At 39.9% G+C, this 24227-nt stretch overlaps 1 protein-coding gene across 4 annotated transcripts in view; it reads left to right on the top strand.

Moving 5' to 3' along the window:
- Positions 1 to 24227, top strand: part of uxs1 (UDP-glucuronate decarboxylase 1) — a 101774-nt gene that overhangs the window by 11038 nt on the left and 66509 nt on the right. For all 4 annotated transcript variants that reach the window (XM_073043554.1, XM_073043553.1, XM_073043556.1 and 1 more), the window contains 6 exons: positions 7241 to 7289; positions 12353 to 12396; positions 13475 to 13535; positions 13964 to 14144; positions 19472 to 19576; positions 23070 to 23129. In XM_073043554.1, the coding sequence (XP_072899655.1) occupies positions 7241 to 7289; positions 12353 to 12396; positions 13475 to 13535; positions 13964 to 14144; positions 19472 to 19576; positions 23070 to 23129 (500 nt within the window). The remainder of the gene's footprint in view (positions 1 to 7240; positions 7290 to 12352; positions 12397 to 13474; positions 13536 to 13963; positions 14145 to 19471; positions 19577 to 23069; positions 23130 to 24227) is intronic.

Genomic DNA, 24227 nt, shown 5'->3' with positions numbered 1-24227 from the left:
TGGGAAAGAGCAAAGTGGTTTGATAAATCAGGAAGAACAGTTTATCAGAAAGATAAAATAACATTAAAAATATGAAGTGTACATCAGAGCTGAAGGAAGTGCCCATGAGGGCAGGCACATGAGTGAAGAGAGAAAAGCTGAACTCTAAGGCCACAGTCTTTCTATTTACTGCACTTCTATCCTTGCCAGTACTCATTCTGGACAGGTCACAAATAGTGTTTACCTGGTCCTTACTTTCTACCACACCAGCCTCCGCATTCAACAGATCATCCACTGTCACCTTCACTTTCGGCACTCTAGGCATCATCCCTTTTGCAACTCTTTGGTCTGCTGTTGCTCTTCCCACCAGCCTTTCCCTGGCATTTTCCCACAAAACCTAAGAGATACAGTAGTTAACCTCTTTTTACATCTTCCCTTATGACCATCCAGTTACCCTAACAACCGTGCCCTATCAGATATTTTTGTTCTTTCCCCATCCACCTCCTCTCAAAATGCCACTTAAAATGGATTCATTTTGTCTTTTTCCCAGTTCTAATAAGACAGGAACATTATTAGGCCATCTGACCCATCGAATCTGCTCTGCCATTCAATCGTGACTGATCCTTTTTTTCCCTCCTCAACCCCACTCCCCAGACTCCTCCCCGTAGTCTTTGATGCCGTGCCAATCAAGAACCTATCAATCTTCGCTTTAAATACACCCAATGACCTGGCCTCCACAAGTTCACCACCCACTGGCTAAAGAAATTTCTCCGCATCTCTGTTTTAAATGGACACCCAATCTATCCTAAGGCTGTGCCCTCTTGTCCGAGACTCCCCCACTGTGGGAAACATACTTTCCACATCTGCTGTCTAAGCCTTTCAACATTTGAAAGGTTCCAATAAGATTCCCCCTCCCCCATCTTGTTCCAGTGTGTACAGACCCATCAAACTTTCCTTGTATGATAACCCTTTCATTCCTGAAATCATCTTCCTCTGAACCCTCTCCAATGTCAGCACATCTCTTCTTAGATAAGGAGTCCAGAACTGTTCACAATACTCAAGGTGAGGCCTCACCAGTGCCTTATAAAGCCTCAGCATCACATCCCTCTTGATAAGGGGTCTTTGACCTGAAATTAAAATCTTGTTCCGTTTTCCACAAATGCTGCTTTTGATCTTTTTTTTTTTAGCATTTTCTGTTTTTTTTTCCTTTTTAGCATTTATTCATTGTGGTACACTTGACTCAATTACTGATCGAATGAGTTGTACTCTATTATTTTATGCATGAGCAACATTCCATTGATGTGAAAGTTTAAATGTGTCATTAAATGAAGTCTGGTAATGTGCCATATACTATGTGAAGAAAGGATTAATATTGCACTATAGTTTGTATACAAAAGGTAAACAAATTTACAGGCAATGTTTGAGTGAACACAGAGCTGTTTCCATTCTTCGGAGAACTGAAAAGAAATCGGTCATCATTGAACGACGGAACAGACTCAATGGACCAAATGACCTAATTCTACCAACAGGATCCCACTACCAAGCACATCTTTCCCTCCTCCCCCCCCCTTCTGCTTTCTGCAGCGATCGCTCCGTACGCAACTCTCTTGTCCACTCGTTCACCCCCATCCCTTCCCACCGATCTCCCTCCTGGCACTTATCCTTGTAAGCGGAAAAAGTGCTACACCTGCCCTTACACTTCCTCCCTCACCACCATTCAGGGCCTCAGACAGTCCTTGCAGGTAAGGCGACACTTCACCTGTGAGTCTGCTGGTCTGGTATACTGCGTCCGGTGCTCCCGATGTGGCCTTTTTATATTTTGGTGAGACCCGACGCAGACTGGGAGACCATTTCGCTGGACACATACGCTTGGTCCACCAGAGAAAGCAGGATCTCCCAGTGGCCACACATTTTAATTCCATGTCCCATTCCCATTCTGATACGTCTATCCATGGCTTCCTCTACTGTCAAAATGAATCTAAACTCAGGTTGGAGGAACAACACCTTATATACCGGCTGGGTAGCCTCCAACCTGATGGCATGAACATTGACTTCTCTAACTTATGTTAATGCCCCTCCTCCCCTTCTTACCCCATGCCTGACATATTTAGTTGTTTGCCTGTTCTCCATCTCCCTCTGGTGCTCCCCCCCCCCCCCCCCCACCTTTCTTTCTCCCGAGGCCTCCCGTCCCATGATCCTTTCCCTTCTCCAGCTCTGTATCACTTTCGCCAATCACCTTTCCAGCTCTTAGCTTCATCCCACCTCCTCTGGTCTTCTCCTATCATTTCACATTTCCCCCTACCCCCACTACTTTCAAATCTCTTATTATCTTTCCTTTCAGTTAGTCCTGACGAAGCGTCTCGGCCCGAAACATCGACAGTACTTCTCCTTATAGATGCTGCCTGGCCTGCTGTGTTCCACCAGCATTTTGTGTGTGTTGTTTGTAATTCTACTCTTACATGTTATGGCCCTTGAGGTGCTCAGTTGTCTGTCACTTAAATTTTCCATCTCACTTCCACTGTGATTTCTGTGTTTGGTTCTTGTGTTGCTCAAATGAAACCCAACATAAGCTCAGAGAAGAACATCTTGCCTTCATATTGGGTACATTATAGCCCTCAAGCTCAACATTGAATTCAACCATTTTTGATATCCAGCTTTTCTGGTTTGTCAAAACCAGCTGGTTTTGATATAGGTGCATCAACATTTTTATTAGCCATAGAACATTACAGCACAGAATCAGGCCTTTTGGCCCTTGGCTATGCCGAACGTTTTTTCTGCCTAGTCCCACTGACCTGCACCTGGACCATATCCCTCCATACACCTCTCATCCATGTACCTGTCCAAGTTTTTCTTAAATGTTAAAAGTGAGCCTGCGTTTACCACTTCATCTGGCAGCTCATTCCACACTCCCACCACTCTCTGTGTGAAGAAGCCCCCCCTAATGTTCCCTTTAAACTTTTCCCCCTTCACCCTTAACCCATGTCCTCTGGGTTTTTTTTTCTCCCTTAGCCTCAGTGGAAAAAGCCTGCTTGCATTCACTCTATCTATACCCATCATAATTTTATATACCTCTATCAAATCTCCCCTCATTCTACTATGCTCCAGGGAATAAAGTCCTAACCTATTCAACATTTCTCTGTAACTCAGTTTCTCGAGTCCCAGCAACATCCTTGTAAACCTTCTCTGCACTCTTTCAACCTTATTAATATTCTTCCTGAACTTCGGCCTCACCAATGCCTTAAACAACCTCACCATAACATTCCAACTCTTCTACTCAATACTTTGATTTATAAAGGCCAATGTACCCAAAGCTCTCTTTACTACCCTATCTACATGTGATGCCACTTTTAGGGAATTTTGTACCTGTATTCCTAGATCCCTCTGTTCTACTGCACTCCTCAGTGCCCTACCATTTACCTTGTATGTTCTACCTTGGTTTTCCCTTCCAAAGTGCAATACCTCACACTTGTCTGTATTAAACTCCATCTGCCATTTTTCAGCCCATTTTTCCAGCTGGTCCAGATCCCTCTGCGAGCTTTGAAAGCCTCCCTCACTGTCCACTACACCTCCAATCTTTGTATCATCAGCAAATTTGCTGATCCAGTTTCCCACATTATAATCCAGATCATTGATATAGATGACAAATAACAATGGACCCAGCACTGATCCCTGTGGCACACCACTAATCACAGGCCTCCACTCAGAGAAGCAATCCTCCATTACCACAGTCTGACTTCTCCCAATCAGCCAATGTCTAATCCAATTTACTACCTCACCATGTATACCTAGCGACTGAATCTTCCTAACTAACCTTCCATGCGGGACCTTGTCAAAGGCCTTACTGAGGTCCATGTAGACAACATCCACTGCCTTCCCTTCATCCACTTTCCTGGTAACCTCCTCGAAAAACTCTAATAGATTGGTTAAACATGACCGACCACGCGGAAAGCCGTGTTAACTCGACCTAATGAGTCCCTGTCTATCAAAGTACTTGTAGATCCTATCTCTTAGTACTCCTTCCAATAATTTACCTACTACCGATGTCAAGCTTACCGGCCTAAAATTTCCTGGAGTACTTTTAGAGCCCTTTTTAAACAACGGAACAACGTGAGCTATCCTCCAATCCTCCAGCACCTCACCTGTAGATACTGGCTTTTTAAATATATCTGCCAGGGCCCCTGCAATTTCAACATTAGTCTCCTTCAAGGTTCGAGGGAATGCCCTGTCAGGTCCTGGGGATTTATCTACTCTGATTTGCCTCAAGAAAGCAAGCACCTCCTCCTCTTCAATCTGTATAGGTTCCATGACCTCACTACTTGTTTAATCAACACATACAAACAAGCTGGTTGAGCTCAGCAGGTCAGGCAGCATCCGTTGAAATGAGCAGTCAATGTTTCAGGCAGAGACCCTTCATCACCCTTCGAAATTCTTCTTGGCCCTAAACGTTGACTCCTGATTTCAATGGATGCTGCCCGACCTGCTGAGTTCATCCAGCTTGTTTGTACGTGTTGATCTGACTACAGCATCTGCAGTGTACTTTGTGCTCACTACTTGTTTGCCTTATTTCCATTGAGTCCATGCCAGTTTACTTAGTAAATACAGACGCAAAAAACCCATTTAAGATCTCCCCCATTTCTTTTGGTTACATACATAGCCAACCACTCTGATCTTCAAGAGGACCAATTTTATCCCTTGCTATCCTTTTGCTCTTAGTATACCTGTGGAAGCTCTTTGAATCATCCTTCACCTTGACTGCCAAAGCTACCTCATGTCTTTTAGCCCTCCTGATTTCTTTAAGTATTTTTTTGCACTTTTCATACTCCTCAAGTACCCTATTTGCTCCCTGCTTCCTATACATGTTATACATCTCTCTTTTCTTCTTTATCAGAGTTCCAATATCCCTAGAGAACCAAGGTTCCTTATTTTTATTCACTTTGCCTTTAATCCTGACAGGAACATTCAAACTCTGCACTCTCAAAATTTCTCCTTTGAAGGCCTCCCACTTACTAACGACATCCTTGCCAGAGTACAACCTGTCCTAATCCATATTTTTTAGATCCTATCTCATTTCTTCAAATTTGGCCTTTCTCCAGTTTAGAACCTCAACCCGAGGGCCAGATCTAACTTTATCCATCATCAAGTTGAAACTAATAGTGTTATGATCACTGGAACCATTGTGTTCCCCTACACACACTTCCGTCACCTGTCCTAACTCGTTTCCTAATAGGAGATCTCATATTGCATTCTCTCTATATATTGATTTAGAAAACTTTCCTGGACACATCTTAGAAACTCTAACCCGTCTAGACCTTTAACAGTATGGGGGTCCCAATCAATATGTGGAAAATTAAAATCCCCTACTATCACAACTTTGTTTCCTGCAGTTGTCTGCTATCTCTCTGCCGATTTGCTCCTCCAGTTGTCGCTGACTATTGGGTGGTCTATAATACAACCCCATTAATGTGGTCATACCTTTCCTGTTTCTCAGCTCCACCCATATGGCCTCAGTAGACAAGCCCTCTAATCTGTCCTGCCTGAGCACTGCTGTAACATTTTCCCTGACTAGCAATGTCACCCTCCCACCCTTCATCCCTCTGCCTCTATCACATCTGAAACATCGGAACCCTGGAATATTAAGTTGCCAGTCCTGCCCCTCCTGTAGCCAAGTTTCACTAATGGCTACAATGTCATAATTCCACATGTCAATCCACGCCCTCAGCTCATCTGCCTTCCCCACAATACTCCTCACATTGAAATAGACACACCTCAGAAGATTATTACCACCACACACAACCCTTCTATTTGTGACTTTGCATGAAACTTTAATATCATTTATTTTCACCCCCACTCCACTATGGTTCCCATCCCCCTGCAAATCTAGTTAAAATCCCCCCCCCCACCCCCAATATCACTAACAAACCTCCCCATGAGGATATTGGTCCCTCTGTAGTTCAGGTGTAACCTGTCTCTCTTGTACAGGTCCCACCTGCCCCAGAAGAGGTCCAAGTGATTCTGAAATCTGAAACCCTGCCCCCTACACCAGTTCCTCAGCCACGTGTTCATCCTCCATAGCATCTTATTCTTACTCTCACTGGCATGTGGCATAGGTAGCAGTTCTGAGATTACCACCCTCGAGGTCCTGCTTTTTAACTTCCTCCCAAGCTCTCTATACTCACACTTCAGGACCTCCTCACTCTTTCTTCCATGGTACTGATGTGTACCATGACATCTGGCTGCTCACCCTCCCACTTCAGAATGCTGTGCACGCGGTCAGAGACATCCCTGACCCAGGCACCTGGGAGGCAACAAACCATCTGGGAGTCTCTGTCGCAATTAACTTGGGTTTCTTTCCACTGATGCTCCCTAACCTGCTGAGTACAGAGGATTCTGGTTAATTGGAACACATCAGGTCCAGTAAAGTTTTGTCCAGTTAAGCAACTGCCCCAATTAGCCGAAGTTTCATGGAAGTAGATAAAATGGCTTAAAAAGGTGTAACTGAGTAACAGATTGTATTTACATGAAATACAGAACAATTTAGAACACCACCAATATTACTACAATACTATAAAACTGAATATTAGTTCTTAATAGTTATTGACAGAAAAATTCATCCAGTGTATGCTGCTATGTTCTTTTGATTGAATGAACAAAATCAGCACTGACGCCAAAAGTGCAGATAATTGACTGCTTTCATACCATGCTTTTGATGATTGCATCCTATAAGTCTTTGTTTTCATTGTAAAAATTAAAGATAATTGTTGATACCTTTAGATTCTTCATAGCTCCTAACTCATTGAAATAGGGAAATCATTTCATTTTCACTCCCGGCCATTCTAGCATCTCCAAGCCTGAATCCTTGAAACCGCAGAGATTAAAACAGTTCTAAATTGTCCTACTGCTTATTTTTTGCCAACTATCAGTAACAAAAATCACAGCTTTTTGAAAACAAAAACACACAACTGAAGCTATTTAAAAATTGTTCACTGTAAGCACAGTGGAGTTTCCACTACCACACAAGTGCATGTGAACTAACACAAATGAAAATCTGCTTGGTTACAGTCTCCTGTCTCAGTTGAGCAGCAGCAGTGTCCCAAGACAGCAAAGCGAATTCGGGTATTTTCTCGAATAGTTTTTATTTTTTCAGAGTTGTCCCAAATAAGTGGCTGCCCTGATTAACCAATGACCCAATTAACTGGAATGCCCTATATTTTCTTTCATTACCTACATTTATATTATTGTTTCAATTTTTCTCTTGTGACAGATCATTGCAAGAAGAAGGAGAACAAAAAATTGAGAGGAAAATAGAAGAGGTCAGTTTAATCACGTTCTATTATTTTTTAAGTTAAAGTAGAACACTTTGTTCAAATTAAACTGTACTGATCAAAGAAGATTGACCATTGTGCTCTGGTTTGTGCCTCTGAAGGTCTTATTTTTTAAAAGTACTCATTTAAATGTTGGTGGTGATATAATATGCCAGCCATTGGCTATCCCTTTTTCTTTTGAGAGTTTCTGGAAACTAGAGCAATTTGCAGATTGAAGTGCTGACCGGATTATTTTCAATTATTATCCTCCTAAAACAAATTGTTACTAAACTGGTAATTTTTGATTGTAACTTAAAAAAGAATTGTAGAATTCATTTCAGGTTGCTTTAGCAAGAATGGTGTGTCAAAACCTGAAATAAAAGCAAAGAAAAAAGTTGAAAATACTATGTTGGTTGGACAGCGTCTGTGGAAAGGGAAGCAGAGTTAACATTTCAGACCAAATACTCTGCAAAAGAACTGGGAAAGGGGAACAAGAGGAATAAGTTGATTTCAAGTTGTAGTGGGGGTGGGATAGAACATAGAATAGTACAGTACAGTACAGGTCCTTTGGCCCACAATGTTGTGCTAATCCTTAAACCCTGCCTCCCATATATCCCCCACCTTAAATTCCTCCATATACCTGCCTAGTAGTCTCTTAAACTTCACTAGTGTATCTGCCTCCACCACTGACTCAGGCAGTGCATTCCACGCACCAACCACTCTGAGTAAAAAAACCTTCCTCTAATATCCCCCTTGAACTTTCCATCCCTTACCTTAAAGCCATGTCCTCTTGTATTGAGCAGTGGTGCCCTGGGGAAGAGGCACTGGCTGTCCACTCTGTCTATTCCTCTTAGTATCTTGTACACCTCTATCATGTCTCCTCTTATCCTCCTCCTCTCTAGAGAGTAAAGCCCTAGCTCCTTAATCTCTGACCATAATGCATACTTTCAAAACCAGGCAGCATCCTGGTAAATCTCCTCTGTACCCTTTCCAATGCTTCCACATCCTTCCTATAGTGAGGCGACCAGAACTGGACACAGCACTCCCAAGTATGTCCTAACCGGAGTTTTATAGAGCTGCAGCATTACCCTGCGACTCTTAGACTCTATCCCTCAACTTATGAAAGCTAACACTCCATAAGCTTTCTTAACCACCCTATCTACCTGTGAGGCAACTTTCAGGGATCTCTGGGCGTGTACCCCCATATCCCTCTGCTTCCCCATACTTCCAAGTATTCTGCCATTTACTTTGTACTCTGCTTTGGAGTTTGTCCTTCCAAAGTGTACCACCTTATACTTCTCTGGGTTGAACTCCATCTGCCACTTCTCAGCCCACTTCTGCATCCTATCAATGTCTCTCTGCAATCTCCAACAATCCTCAACACTATCCACAACACCTCCAACCTTTATGTCGTCTGCAAATTTGCCAACCCACCCTTCTACCCCCACATCTAGGTCATTAATAAAAATCACGAAAAGTAGAGGTCCCAGAATTGATCCTTGTCAACCCTCCAATCCGAATGTACTCCCTCCATCACGACCCTCTGCCTTCTGCAGGCAAGCCAATTCTGAATCCACCTTGCCAAACTTCCTTGGATCCCATGCCTTCTGACTTTCTGAATAAGCCTACCATGTGGTACCTTGTCAAGTGCCTTACTAAAATCCATGTAGATCACATCCACTGCACTACCCTCATCTATATGCCTGGTCACCATCCTCAAAGAACTCTATCAGGCTTGTTAGACACGATCTGCCCTTCATAAAGCCATGCTGACTGTCCCTGATCAGACCATGATTCTCTAAATGCCCATAGATTCTATCTCTTAAGAATCTTTTCCAACAGCTTTCCCACCACAGATGTAAGGCTCACTGGTCTGCAATTACCCGAACTATCCCTACTACCTTTTTTGAACAAGGGGACAACATTCGCCTCCGTCCAATCCTCCGGTACCATTCCCGTGGACAACGAGGACATAAAGATCCTAGCCAGAGGCTCAGCAATCTCTTCCCTCGCCTCATGGAGCAGCCTGGGGAATATTCCATCAGGCCCCAGGGACTTATCATCCTAATGTATTATAACAACTCCAACACCTCTTCTCCCTTAATATCAACATGCTCCAGAACGTCAACCTCACTCATATTGTCCTCACTGTCATCAAGTTCCCTCTCATTGGTGAATACCGAAGAGAAGTATTGATTGAGGACCTCGCTCACTTCCACAGCCTCGAGGCACATCTTCCCACCTTTATCTCTAATTGGTCCTTTCTTCACTCCTATCAGCCTTTTGTTCTTCACATAATTGAAGAATGCCTTGGGGGTTTTCCTTTACCCTACTCGCCAAGGCCTTCTCATGCCCCCTTCTTGCTCTCCTCAGCCCCAGTGGATCAATGGATGAATGTAGTATCTCTGCTGGGGTAAGGCTATGTGGATTAGCTATGGATTAAGTCATTTGGCTGATGGTGAAATTAGAGTGCTTACATGTGAACATTAACTAAAGAAATGAGGGAAAGAAGGTAGAGGAAATAAAGGAGGGTAGAACTGAAATGCAGAGATGTGGGTGATGCCCAGTACCAATTGAAAAAATGAGGCAATGGTATGGCTGGATAACCTACAGCGGGTGGAATTGTCCACTTCTGATGCAAACTGTATTTTTTTATTGAGTCTAGAAGACTACAGTACCCATATCCTCAAGTTTGCTTATGACCTTGTTACAAGACAGCTCAGAATGGAAGTATGATTTAAGAAGTGTGACACAAAATTCAATGTCAGTGCTGTGGTCAGAACTTGGGCGTCCCACAAAGTATGCTGACCTTGCTGCATTAACTCTCCCTAATGCTTGATAGATTCTCTGTACTCCAGTTGTTTAAGTTAATTTGGAATTGGTGATTTGATAAGACTTAATAACTGATTATGCTATTCTGACAAAAAGCTCATATTTCATATTAATGCCCCCATTGGTGTCTATTTGCCTTTTTAAAAAAAAATTCTCTGCTTTGGTAATAAAACCAAAGAGCTTTCAAAGTGACCTTTTGTCTGCTATACATGACTCTAGAATCCTGATGTGGCCATTTCTTCTTTGAGTGTGATGCTGTTGGTTCTTCAGTTTGTTCTAGCACATTTGCAGCTGTAGTCTTGGCCTGATATACTGTACTAGTAAGGATCACTCGAATTACTACCTGCAACTTTAAAGAAAGTGATGACTTAAAAGTTGAAATTTACGGCTTTTCTCTTCACACTGATTTACCTGATCTTTGAGAGCTCCTAAATAAGTTAAATGAAGAGCTTCAGAATAAATCTTTCCTTCCAAAGCCCAGGATTATCATAGGAATAACTCATGAATGCAAAGCAGTAGGAAATGCCATATTGTTTGTGAGTGAAAATCAAAATAAAATATTAGTGCATATGATTCTTAAAATATACAGTGGATTCCAGTTAATTTGATTCAAACAAGAGGACATGAGTTGAGAGTTAGGGGGCAAAAGTTTAAGGGTAACACGAGGGGGAATTTCTTTATTCAGAGAGTGGTAGCTGTGTGGAATGAGCTTCCAGTAGAAGTGGTAGAGGCAGGTTCGGTATTGTCATTTAAAGTAAAGTTGGATAGGTATATGGACAGGAAAGGAATGGAGGGTTATGGGCTGAGTGTGGGTCAGTGGGACTAGGTGAAAGTAAGCGTTCGGCACGGACTAGAAGGGCCGAGATGGCCTGTTTCTGTGCTGTAATTGTTATATGGTTATAATTAAAGAGCACTGCATTTTGGCCCAATTGAGCAGCTGCTACAATTAGCTGAAGTTTCATGGAAATAACTAAGGTATAAAAAAGACAAACTACCATTTAACTGAGTAATAAATTATGAATTTAAATGAACTACAGAATAAATTAGAACACTACCTATATTCCTACAGTACTATAAAACTGCGTTAGTTCCTAATAGTTATTATTGATGGGAGGAATTCATCCAGTATTTGCTGCCATATGTGGGGTGTTCAGAGAGCGGTAGTACCTTAGTTGAAGGGACTTGTTGTGTCCATCCTGGGGCAGTTTACCCATCTTTGGTCCCTACTGAACACTCGGCTCTCACTGAGCTCCAAGTAGCTGTTGCATGCAATAGTGGCCACACTGGTACACCGCTTTGACGGGTGGGCTAAACCAAGTGAGGGTAGCAGTGGGCCTCATACCCTGGTGAAACAGGTGTTTTTTGCAAATACATTTAGGTTCACAAACTGAAAAATTCTGGACTGTTGTGAAACTAGGACAAATGCATTTGAAGTTTAAACACGAGAAAGTCTGCAGATACTAGAAATCCAAAGCAACACACACAAAATGCTGGAAGTTCTCAGCAGGTCAGCCAGCATCTAAGGAAATTAATAGATAGTCAACAATTCGGGCTGAGACCCTTCTTCAGGACTGAGAAAAAAGGTTGGAGATGCTAGAACAGAAAGGTATGGGGAGGAGAAGGAAGCTAGTTGTTAGGTGATAGGTAAAGCCACCTGGGTGGGAAAGGTCAAGAGCTGAAGAAGGAAGAATCAGGTAGGAGAGGAGAGTGAACCACAGGAAAAAGGGAAGTGGGGGGAATCCCGGGGGCTAATAGGCAAGTGGGAAGAGGTAAAAGGTCAGAATAAAGGATTGGTGGGGGGGGGGGGGGGAATTTGTTTACCAGAACAAAAAATCAATATTCATGCAATCAGGTTGGAGGCTACTCAGACAGAATATAAGGTGTTACTCCTCCATTTTGAGGGTGGCCTCATCTTGGCACAAAAGGAGGCCCTGGACCGACATGTCAGAATGGGAATGTGAATTAAAATGTTTGGCCATTGGGAATTCACGCTTGTGGCAGATGATGCAGAGGTGCTCGACAAAGCAGTCCCCCACTTTACGATGGTTCCAGCACTGTAGAGGAGGCTGCATCAGGAGCACTGAACAGAATAATCTTTGAAATATGATTTTTTTTAAAAATACTGATTGTTAATTTTAGCCTAAAGTAAAGGCTTAGAGATTTCTCTTTAAATTATTACATTTCATACACTGGAATGAGCATAATTTTAAAAGTGATGTTGACATATTTTCACTTTTCAGGCTATGATGCCCTTGAAGGAAAAAATTAGAGAAATAGAAACAAGGTAAATAATGAATCCATTTACCCAAATGAGATTTTGTGTTTTCAACTGAAATCAAGTAATGAGGCTGAAAGCATTTTTGTGGAATATAAATTCTGGCAGAGATCATTTGTTCAGAAAGGCCTACTTTTTTTTAAAAAAAAAACTCTGTAATTGGATTTTGTAAATCTAAGTTCCATTTTGTACTGCTATCTGGAATGAAGCAAATTCACTTAATGTTAGAAGTAATGCTGATTGGAAATGGGAGTTACGACATAGCTTGCGTTGTTCTGAAATGATGTTCCACCAATGCTATTCTGAATTTATGCTAATTGTAACAGATTTGTTTTTATCATGTGCTTTTGATGTCACTTCTAATTATCTTAAATTACTTTAAAAATTAAATTTTTGAAAAATTTTGTTTGGATTGGTATTTTTTGACTGCTTGGTGCTTTTTTTTTGTATGTTTCAGGCAAAATTTAATTTTTAATGTGATATCTTTCTCATAATGTCTCAAATATTTTGACTTAAAACATGAACTGTTTTTCATTTAACCTACTATCTATGAATGATTTGTTGCATTATTAACCTTTAGTTTTGCTGAGAGTTATGGACTAGTAGAATGTTTCTAATCTTCAGATCAATTTTGATGGGCTGAGTTTTGATTATTAGTGTCACCTATGTAATTCTTCAAACTTGTCACCAATCCTTAGCAGTCCTCTGAACCAGACATACCTATATACAAGCAATGTTTTGCAGTTCTTTCATGCTGCTTTGCAAAAAGCATCAGTGTGATTTACAGATGTAAGGAAAATGATTGATATTTTGGTGGATGTTTTAATTGATATCGTTAATGTAAATTAATTATTAAGAAGATTCAGAAATGAAATGGCTGATCTTTCATTTCTGTGAATGGGAGTTCTTGTGTGATGTGCTCATTACATATGCTGTTGTTATTTTTAGTAAATTTTAATAGATGAGCTTCAATATTATCTGACAAAAATACTCAAAGTACAGGTACTTAATCAGAATGTAGAATTAATTGTTGGTTGTTGTTTTTTGTATTTATTGAGTCAATCAGAAATATTTTTGTTTCCAATAGTATGTTACAAAAATATCCTCCGGTAAAATTCCTTTCTGAAAAGGATCGCAAACGAATTCTCGTAAGTTGCCTTTTTTTATATCCTGTTTGTCCATTAAAACAGTTGTGTATTTAATAAGTTATATTTAATAGTGGTTTATTAATTTTCCATTTCTTTAGTTAGAAACAAAGTACTGTAAATATTTGCAGTATATTTACAGAGAACAATTCATTTTTACAATTTATTCACTTTGCATGCTAAATTTAACTGACAGTCTGATTTGATTTGCATATTGCACATAAGTGTGTACTCATTAAATGGGGTTCAGTCACCAGTCTGTCAATCTCGCTTTGAACTTTTATTTTCTGTCATCCTATCTATCAGTTAGGTGTCCCCCATGCCAGCATCTCCTCATCAAAGAGCAGCCTTGACACCACATCTTGAGTTTATATGCAGTTAAAAACACATTTGATTCTATTTTTTACATTTATGTATTTTTTTTATTGCAGATAACTGGAGGTGCTGGATTTGTAGGTTCTCATCTTGCTGATAAACTCATGATGGATGGCCATGAAGTAACTGTCGTTGACAACTTTTTCACAGGACGGAAAAGGAATGTTGAACATTGGATTGGTCATGAAAACTTTGAATTAATCAATCATGATGTGGTGGAACCATTATATATTGAAGGCAGGTTATGATCTATCCATGTTTGTGGGATTTCTTTGTGGAAAAATGGCTAATCAAATCACTATTTTAGGGTAGTTCTTTGCAATATTTTAAGAGAAATTGGTGGAAAATGGAAGTAAAAATTGGGATATGAATAGTCAGGAGTTTAGATGTATTTGACCTGTTTGCCAGATTATTCTGCATCTACATAGAATGTAGAAGAGTACAGGCCCTTTGGTCCACAATGTTGTGCCAACCTTTTAACCTACTCCGAGATCAATGGGATTCTTCCCTCCTGCATAGTCCTCCATTTTTCCATCATCCATGTGCCTATCTATGAGTCTCTTAAATGCCCCTAATAGAACCATAGAACATTACAGCACAGAGACAGGCCTTTTGACCCTTCTTGGCTGTGCCAAACCATTTTTCTGCCTAATCCCACTGACTTGCACCTGGCCCATATCCCTCCATACACCTCTCATCCACATACCTGTCCAAGTTTTTCTTAAATGTTAAAAGTGAGCCTGCATTTACCACTTCATCTGGCAGCTCATTCCACACTCCTACCACTTTCTGTGTGAAGAAGCCCCCCCCCCCCATGTTCCCTTTAAACTTTTCCCCCTTCACCCTTAACCCTTGTCCTCTGGTTTTTTTCTCCCCTAGCCTCAGTGGAAAAAGCCTGCTTGCATTCACTCTATCTATACCCATCATAATTTTATGCGCCTCTATCAAGTCTCCACTCATTCTTCTACGTTCCAGGGAATAAAGTCCTAACCTATTCAACATTTCTCGGTAACTCAGTTTCTCAAGTCCCGGCAACATCCTTGTAAACGTTCTCTGCACTCTTTCAACCTTATTAATATCCTTCCTGTAATTAGGTAACCAAAACGGCACACAATACTCCAAATTCAGCCTCACCAATGCCTTATACAACCTCACCATAACATTCCAACTCTTATACTCAATACTTTGATTTATAAAGGCCAGTGTATCAAAAGCTCTCTTTACTACCCCATCTACCTGTGACGCCACTTTTAGGGAATTTTATATCTGTTCTACTGCACTGCTTAGTGCCCAACCATTTACCTTGTATGTTCTACCTTTGTTTTTCCTTCCAAAGTGCAATACCTCACACTTGTCTGTATTAAACTCCGTCTGCCATTTTTCAGCCCATTTTTCCAGCTGGTCCAGATCCCTCTGCAAGCTTTGAAAACCTTCCTTGCTGTCCACATAGATGACAAATAACAATGGACCCAGCATTGATCCCTGTGGCACACCACTAGTCACAGGCCTCCACTCAGAGAAGCAATCCTCCATTACCACAGTCTGACTTCTCCCAATCAGCCAATGTCTAATCCAATTTACTACCTCACCATGTATACCTAGCGACTGAATCTTCCTAACTAACCTTCCATGCGGGACCTTGTCAAAGGCCTTACTGAGGTCCATGTAGACAACATCCACTGCCTTTCCTTCATCCACTTTCCTGGTAACCTCCTCAAAAAACTCTTAATAGATTGGTTAAGCATGACATACCATGCACAAAGCCGTGTTAACTCTCCCTAATAAGTCCCAGTCTGTCTAAGTACTTGTAGATCCTATCTCTTTGTACTCCTTCCAATAATATACCTACTACCGATGTCAAATTTACCGGCCTATAATTTCCTGGATTAAATTTAGAGCCTTTTTTAAACAATGGAACAACATGAACTATCCTCAAATCCTCTGGCACCTCACCCGTAGATACCGACATTTAAAATATATCTGCCAGGGCCCCAGCAATTTCAAAACTAGTCTCCTTCAAGGTCCGAGGGAATACCCAGTCAGGTCCTGGGAATTTCTCTACTCTGATTTTCGTCAATATAGCAAGCACCTCCTCCTCTTCAATCTGTATAGGTTCCATGACCTCACTACTTGTTTGCCTGATTGCCATGCCAGTTTCCTTAGTAAATACAGAGGCAAAAAAACCATTTAAGATCTCCCCCATTTCTTTTGGTTCCATACATAGCCGACCACTCTGATCTTCAAGAGGACCAATTTTATCCCTTACTATCCTTTTGCTCTTAATATACCTGTGGAAGCTCTTTGGATTATCCTTCACCTTGACTGCCAAAGCTACCTCATGTCTTCTTTTAGCCCTCCTGATTTCTTTCTTAAGTATTTTTTTGCACTTTTTATACTCCTCAAGTACCTTATTTGCTCCCTGTTTCCTGCACATGTCATATATCACTCTTCTTTGATAAAGTTCCAGTATCTCTAGAGAACCAAGGTTCCTTATTCTTATTCACTTCGCCTTTAATCCTGACAGGAACATACAAACACTGCACTCTCAAAATTTCTCCTTTGAAGGCCTCCCACTTACCAATGACGTCCTTGCCAGAGAACAACCTGTCCCAATCCACGCTTTTTAGATCCTTTCTCATTTCTTCAAATTTGGCCTTTCTCCAGTTTAGAACCTCAACCTGAGGACCAGATCTAACTTTATCCATGATCAAGTTGAAACTAATGGTGTTGTGATCACTGGAACCAATGTGTTCCCATACACACACTTCCGTCACCTGTCCTAACTCGTTTCCTAATAAGAGATCTAATATTGCATCCTTTCTCGTCGGTACCTCCATATATTGATTTAGAAAACTTTCCTGGACACATCTTAGAAACTCTAACCCGTCTAGACCTTTAACAGTATGGGGGTCCTAATCAATATGTGGAAAATTAAAATCCCCTTCTATCACAACTTTGTTTCCTGCAGTTGTCTGCTATCTCTCTGCAGATTTGCTCCTTCAATTCTCGCTGACTATTGGGTGGTCTATAATACAACCCCATTAATGTGGTCATACCTTCCTGTTTCTCATATCCACCCAAATGGCCTTGGTAGACAAGCCCTCTAATCTGTCCTGCCTGAGCACTGCTGTAACATTTTCCCTGACTAGCAATGTCACCCTCCCACCCTTCATCCCTCTGCCTCTATCAGGTCTGAAACATCGGAATCCTGGAACATTAAGCTGCCAGTCCTGCCCCTCCTGTAGCCAAATTTCACTAATGGCTACAATGTCATAATTAAAGTAACCTATATGCCTTTCTCTAATTTTCACAATTTACCCGCCACCATCAAATATGTATACATGTTTAGCCCTTTATATTTCTATCATTTTAAATTTGCACTATTAGTTTTTATTAACATTATTGTTCTGAATAAAAAAATAATTATTTTGCTTTTTCTGCCCCCTTTTCCCAATTTTGAGCTATGGTTTATTGCGGTTTTATATATTATTTGCTGAATTTACTACTATTTGAAAAATATAATAATTAGGTAAAAAGTATTAATTGTTAGTATTACTAATACTGATCATGTGGCATTTAATCAAAAGCTTTTTGGAAGTTCATACGCACAACAGGAGCTGTGCTATCCTCTTCAACTTTCCTTGTTACATCATTATATGTCAACATTGTGACTGCAGAAGTCTGGCTATATGATGAGTAATTTGCCCATTTATGAGTTTTAAGCTAAATGAAATATTCCCTATTTGTGGAGAAGCAACTACTTCTGAGCCTTAAACGTACAGAACAAAGCAGTTTAGTAGCCCTAAACTCCACCGCTTAAGGGAGAAAACGTATTCAATCATTGACAGCCTGTGTGTAGTCCATTCCAAAAGTTTGCTCCATCATATCAAATTCAGACTCTGAAAAGGCGAGACTAATGTCATGGAGAAATTTGTTTTCCTCCTTCAGATATTGTTGCGGAGACAAAATGTAGAACAAATGCGCAATCTCCTGAACGATTTGTTGTTCATGAAATGCCAATATTTCTTTGTACCAATCTTATGAAAATGCTGTTTTATCAATGTTGTCAAATAATTATATAAAAGAAAACATTTTATTCAGGTCGTTTATTTATAAGCATTTGACACAGATGAACTATAGAAAACATTTGTGTTAAGACCAGACAGTAAGTTTCCAAACTCTTTAGTTACAAGAGGAGCAGAAGCTGCTTTTAATCTGACATTTCATGGAATATTTGTTTTTATCTTTAATTCACCTATTTTCATTTCTATATGATTTATTTTTAAGGATTTTTTTAAAATGACCTTCTGAGCCTTTATTGCAAGTACCTGGAATATCTTTATGAATAATATCAATATAAATATTATAAAATGTTAATACAGTTAACTTCCATTGTAATTCATTCAACTCAGCAACGCGTGTGTATGTATGCATATACATGACTTTCAACATGCTGTACAAAGGAACTTAGTGGATGAATGTTGTGTATGAAATTTGAGTTATGGGAAAGGTGGAAAATGAGATTTTAAGATTTTGAATGTTTTGAGAATGTAGATGAAAGGGGTATTTGAGGGAAGTTCACTTGCATAATATGTTCAGTCAAGTTGCACTTGACACTTTGGTTTAAAATAAATTGACCTTAAAGTAGTTTGTGACAGATTGACATAAAATATATATTCTGTTCTGATGTTGCTGCTAATGCCAGGATTTAGTTGTGTATCTTTGCAAACGTCCCTGTTTCCACTGCTAGACTTGATTATTATGAGCAGTGACATCCATCTTCTGTTCTGACAGCTGCCCCTCTGCTTTTTCAGTGGCTCCTTATGGAGTCCAGTGGGACTACCTAGCACCCAGGCTGTAAAATCAGCTTGTGCTGGGTTAAATAGTGCAAGTTCAACAGCCCTTGGTCTTGCGAATGGGACACTGACAACTGGGAGAAATATTAGTAGACATGTTTTTATTAATTTAAGGTCTTGGGATTTTAATTGCTTTTATGTGGGTCTATATGTTTCTTTTAATGTTTTTTAAATGTAAACCAAAACTTTTCTTATTTTTAACACTTCTTCCCAAGTATCTGGGGGAACAAGGTCTCACTTGTTAGATATGAAAGTCCAGCTGTCTGTCTGTGCTGAGACAATGCATCCACAGTGTTGGCCGTATTGAGGTGGTGAGAGCCAGACTTTCACTGGAAAATTTTTACTGTGGTCAGGCTGGAGCAAAGGATACAGTGCAGAGGGAGGCAGTTAATGATTTTTGAGGTGGCATATTTGGATTTATAAAGCAAATTCTAAGAATAATTTGATGTTACTAGGAATTAGCTTACATTTTCCATCAGCTTTCAAAAATAGTCAACCTTATTTATAAATTTATTGGATTCCACTTCTTTACATTGCTGCATAAGACTTGCTTGTTTTCTTGATGGGAAACGTAAATATGATCATTGATAGGAAAAGATGAGATGAGTAATTTACAACTTTGAATTAAATTGTTTTTACAAATGAGGAAGGGGTATTGCTAAATATATCCCTGAGTTTACCTTTATCATTAATTTATATTTTAAATAGTGGATCAGATTTATCATCTGGCTTCACCAGCATCTCCTCCAAATTATATGTATAATCCAATCAAGACACTGAAGACAAATACAATTGGGACATTAAACATGTTGGGTAAGATTACTTGTTCACTTTAAATTCTTAAAACATCAAAATATATCAAATGTTTTGTTTATACAGAAATGTCTTGCATAAAACTGGATGAGATTTTTATAGAATGCTGTAATAGAATGTGAAAATACTTTATTACTTTTAAGCAAGTGTCAATGTTTTGTTATCGATTTGTACCTTTGTTTGCTGAACAAAAGTTGAGAGATAAAATATTTTCGTGTTCAGTTGAAAATTTGATCGAACTTAATGCAATAAACTTTTTTGTCAAACATAGGGTGGCAAACCTGTCCTGGCACTAGATTTTGTTTAATAGGGGAAAAACAACACATCATAAGCAGTATGCTTTTAAAGTATTGCTGCAATAATTGCAAAATTTCTGGTGTCCATATTATTACTCTAAGAAGAACTGAACTTCTGGTATTTACACATGTACAAATAAACATGGAAATCTACTGCTTTCAGTGGTAATTCAACTGCAATCAATGTAGAATCAGGGATTTTGCATGCTATTTTTGTAAATAACATTACAAATGTTAAGTCATATTGAATGATTTAAGATTGAATTGTAATATCTAATCAAGACTTACTACCATTAAATAACAACCTACCCAAACTTGAAAAGGTCATGAGCAGTCATTTCCTTCAATTAAAATGCTCTGGTTTCTTCACACAGTCCAAAGATGTACTAGTTAGTAGGTTAATTGGTCATTGTCTTGAAAGAGCCTGTTCTTCACTGTACCTCTAAATAGATAAATAAAAATAATGTTTCTAAATTCTCTAGTTTCAAATTTAATAAATCAATTCCTTATTTTTTCATTTTCACCTTAATCTTGATTTTATGGTGCAAACTTTATATTGTTCTATGTATAGCATTTAAAAAGAAACTAAAATTAGATTTTATTATTTGATTAGCTCTGTGCAAGTTGAAATAAAATTCCCTTGTTAGTTTATCGCATGAAAAAGATCCAGATTCCTCATTCTGTTAATTATTTGAGGATGATCCATATGATAATGGGCACACCACGATTAACAGTTAGGTCCTGAATTGGGAATGGAGAAATCTTCAGTGGACTCTGATGCCATTTACTGTTAAATAGCCTACTAGTTGTAAATCTGTCAAATATGACCTGACTCTGGGCAATCTGACCTCACTTGAAAGCAGTAAATTAAAGTTTTTAAAAAAAGGCTGGCTAGAATGCATGTACTGTATATTAGCATTGATTTTTTTTTTAAAAAGGGCCACATGGTATAACTGGACAGATCTTCCCGGCAGTGAGCAAGGCGGGCTCATCCTGACTCCCTCGTAACTCAATCCTGTTGTTCAGACCAGCTTCTGTTGTGACTCATTGTGGAAATATTAAATTTTGTATCGCAGCTTGCCTGTTTGGGCAGAGGGCAAGAGAAATGCATAAATGTGAGAAATATATGACTTATGAAGAGGTGAGGGGGGAGAAAAGAAATCCCAGTATTTAATAATCAGATTTCTAGGTTTGAAACTTTAGAGTGGCCCACTTGGGGAGCAACGTCTGTTCCAGGCCCAACTAAAATTGGGCATTATACTGATTTAAATTTGACCAAAGAGTTTGTGGACTGCTGTGCAAACCAGACAAATGTTGCTTGTCAAGATATTGCAGTGCTAGTGGTGAGTACCAGTATGTTCTCATTGATTTGAAGAGGACATGACTTGAAAACCCAGCTTGATTAAGGCCAATCTGAAGTTGATCCATTCTTGCATATACTCTTTTTTTTATTAATACCTCAATCTAACCTTGAGGTATTAATAAAAAATAAAAAATGCTGTACTGCATGAAAATTGCTTTTAGTCAGGTATGTGCAGTAATATTAAACTAATCGTTCGGAGGTAAATATACTGAATGCAACTGATGTTGCACAGGCTGACCTGATGTGACCTGCCTAACATCAAATGTAGCGAAATAGGTACTTTACCCAACTGAACTGGATACATATAATCAAGTCCCAATGCTCTGTGTTGGGTATTATGATTTTACTTTGAAGTTAGGAGAATCAAGAGTATGCGTGGTTTTATTTTGAGGTATGAATATTTTTGAAAGAAATGCATTATTTCAGCAGTAGCTCCAGTGCACTTTAAGCTAAACCATATCACTGCTTTAGAGAGGAGAAAATTTATGCTAGTTAATTTTTCAACTAATATTGTGAAAGTAGACCGTCAAGTCATAATCATAGAAATCTTGTGATTACTTACCATGTTTCTTAAAACAATGATATACTTTTTAGTAAAGAAAATGCAATAAGGCTATGTCAGTCCTTTTGGGAAATCATGTGGTCTTATACTTTGAGTAGAAGTTGAACAAAATACTACAGGTGTCCCCCACTTTACGAATGTTAGCTTTACGCCACTTCGCTTTTACAAAAGACCTACATTAGTAACCTGTTTTCACATTACAAAGAGGATTTTCGCTTTTAAGAAAATTTTTCCCATATAAATTAATGGTTACACACACAAAATGCTGGTGGAACCCAGCAGGCCAGACAGCATCTATAGGGAGAGGCGCTGTTGACGTTTCGGGCAGAGACCCTTCGTCAGGACGAACCGAAAGGAAAGATAGTAAGAAATTTGAAAGTAGTGGGGGGAGGGGGAAATGCGAAATGATAGGAGAAGACCGGAGGGGGTGGGATGAAGCTAAGAGCTGGAAAGGTGATTGGCGAAAGTGATACAGAGCTAGAGAAGGGAAAGGATCATGGGACGGGAGGCCTCAGGAGAAAGAAAGGGGGGGAGCACCAGAGGGGGATGGAGAACAGGCAAACAACTAAATATGTCAGGGATGGGGTAAGAAGGGGAGGAGGGGCATTAACAGAAGTTAGAGAAGTCAGTGTTCATGCCATCAGGTTGGAGGCTACCCAGCCGGTATATAAGGTGTTGTTTCTCCAACCTGAGTTTGGATTCATTTTGACAATAGAGGAGGCCATGGTTAGACATATCAGAATGGGAATGGGATGTGGTATTAAAATGTGCGGCCACTGGGAGATCCCTGCTTTACAGCATTTTGGCTTAAGAAAGGTTTCATAGGAACGCTGTACCTTTGTAAAGGTGGGGGAGGGACACCTGTATATCTTCTGAACACTTAAGATTCAAGATTCAAAATTGTTCTTCATTCTTCAGTACACAAGTGTAAAGGAGAGCAGATATGATGCAGTATTTTAAAAAAACAATTAAGCATAAATAATTCAATAAAAAACTACAAATATAGAAGCAATTTTATAAAATACAATATACACACAATCTTTATGTACACAATGTGTATACATATTTAAATAGTGCTGGGTAATGCATATGTAGGGTGATGTGGTGGGTAACAGGCGGAGGTGTTGATCAGCTTGACGACCTGGGGGAAGTAAGTGGATGCTGTGAAGCCTCTTCCCTGATGAGAGTGGGACAAACAGCTGGTACCAGTCAATAACATAGAATAAATTTCTGTTTGCTCGACAATTAAAGAAGTGTGAATTTCTTCTACAGGATTAGCAAAACGTGTTGGTGCACGCCTCCTATTAGCATCTACATCTGAAGTATATGGAGGTAAGTTTCAATTTTTTCAATTTACATTTGCACTTTTACTGTTTTTTATTAATGTAGTAATGTCTTTATGAAGTTGGGTTTCATTTAATTATGTGATAACAGTATCAGCAGCCTCAGGCTTTGAATGCTGAAGGTTGTTCAAATTTATCTTATGCATGTAGTAATGAAATAATATTAAAAATATAACCAAATGAAAAGTAATCTTATTAGTACATGGGCCTAAAAGTGGACAAGTCCCTGGACCTGATGAGATGCATCCTGGTACAGTCGGCCCTCCTTATCTGCGAATTCCGCATGCGCGAATTCAACCAACCGTGAATCGAGAAAACCCAGAAGTGCTCTTTAATCACTTGTTCAAGCATTATTCGCCTCGCGTCTCATTCGTGCACTGCTTTGTTCCTATGCAAAAATGGCTCCTAAAAAGCAATTAGGTGGTCAAAGCAATTCCTCAAAGGCTAAGAGGGAGCGTAAAGTGTTATCTCTCACCGAGAAAGTAGAAATAGTAGATCTTTTGAAAAGTGGCATGCCATATTCCGAAGAGGGCCGCAAGGTCGGTAAGAATGAATCGAGCATTCGCACAATAAAGCAGAAAGAAGCTAAAATTCATGGAAGTGTTGGTGCTGCCCCTACAACGGCAAAAATGGTCTCTCTGGTTCGTGATAAAGTGCTTGCGAAGACTGAGAAATCATTAAGTGTGTGGCTAGAGGACATGTCACAGAAGCATATCCCTGTCAATGACCAAATTATACGTGAAAAAGCTCTTGGTCTCTATGAGCACTACTGTGATGGGGTTGATGAGAGTGAGAGAAAAGAGTTTAAGGCTAGTAAGGGATGGCTGGCTGGCTATGTAAAGCGCGACAGCCTCAAGAACGTAAAGATCACGGGAGAATTGGTATCGGCTAATGCCGAGGCCACAGCAGCGTTCCCAGAGGAGCTCAAGAAACTCAATAGAAGAGAAAGGCAAGTCTTCAATTGTGATGAAACGGGCTTGTTCTGGAAGAAGATGCCCAATCATACCTACATCCATAAGAGTGCCCAGCAGGCCCCAGGGTTCAAGGCCTGGAAAGATTGCCTTACTCTGGTGCTATGTGGCAACAC

Source organism: Hemitrygon akajei, chromosome 4 (genome assembly GCF_048418815.1).
Source record: "Hemitrygon akajei chromosome 4, sHemAka1.3, whole genome shotgun sequence".
In the NCBI taxonomy this organism is placed as follows: domain Eukaryota; kingdom Metazoa; phylum Chordata; class Chondrichthyes; order Myliobatiformes; family Dasyatidae; genus Hemitrygon; species Hemitrygon akajei.
The sequence above is the reverse complement of the archived record's forward strand: the minus strand, read 5'-3'. Positions and strand labels throughout refer to the sequence as shown.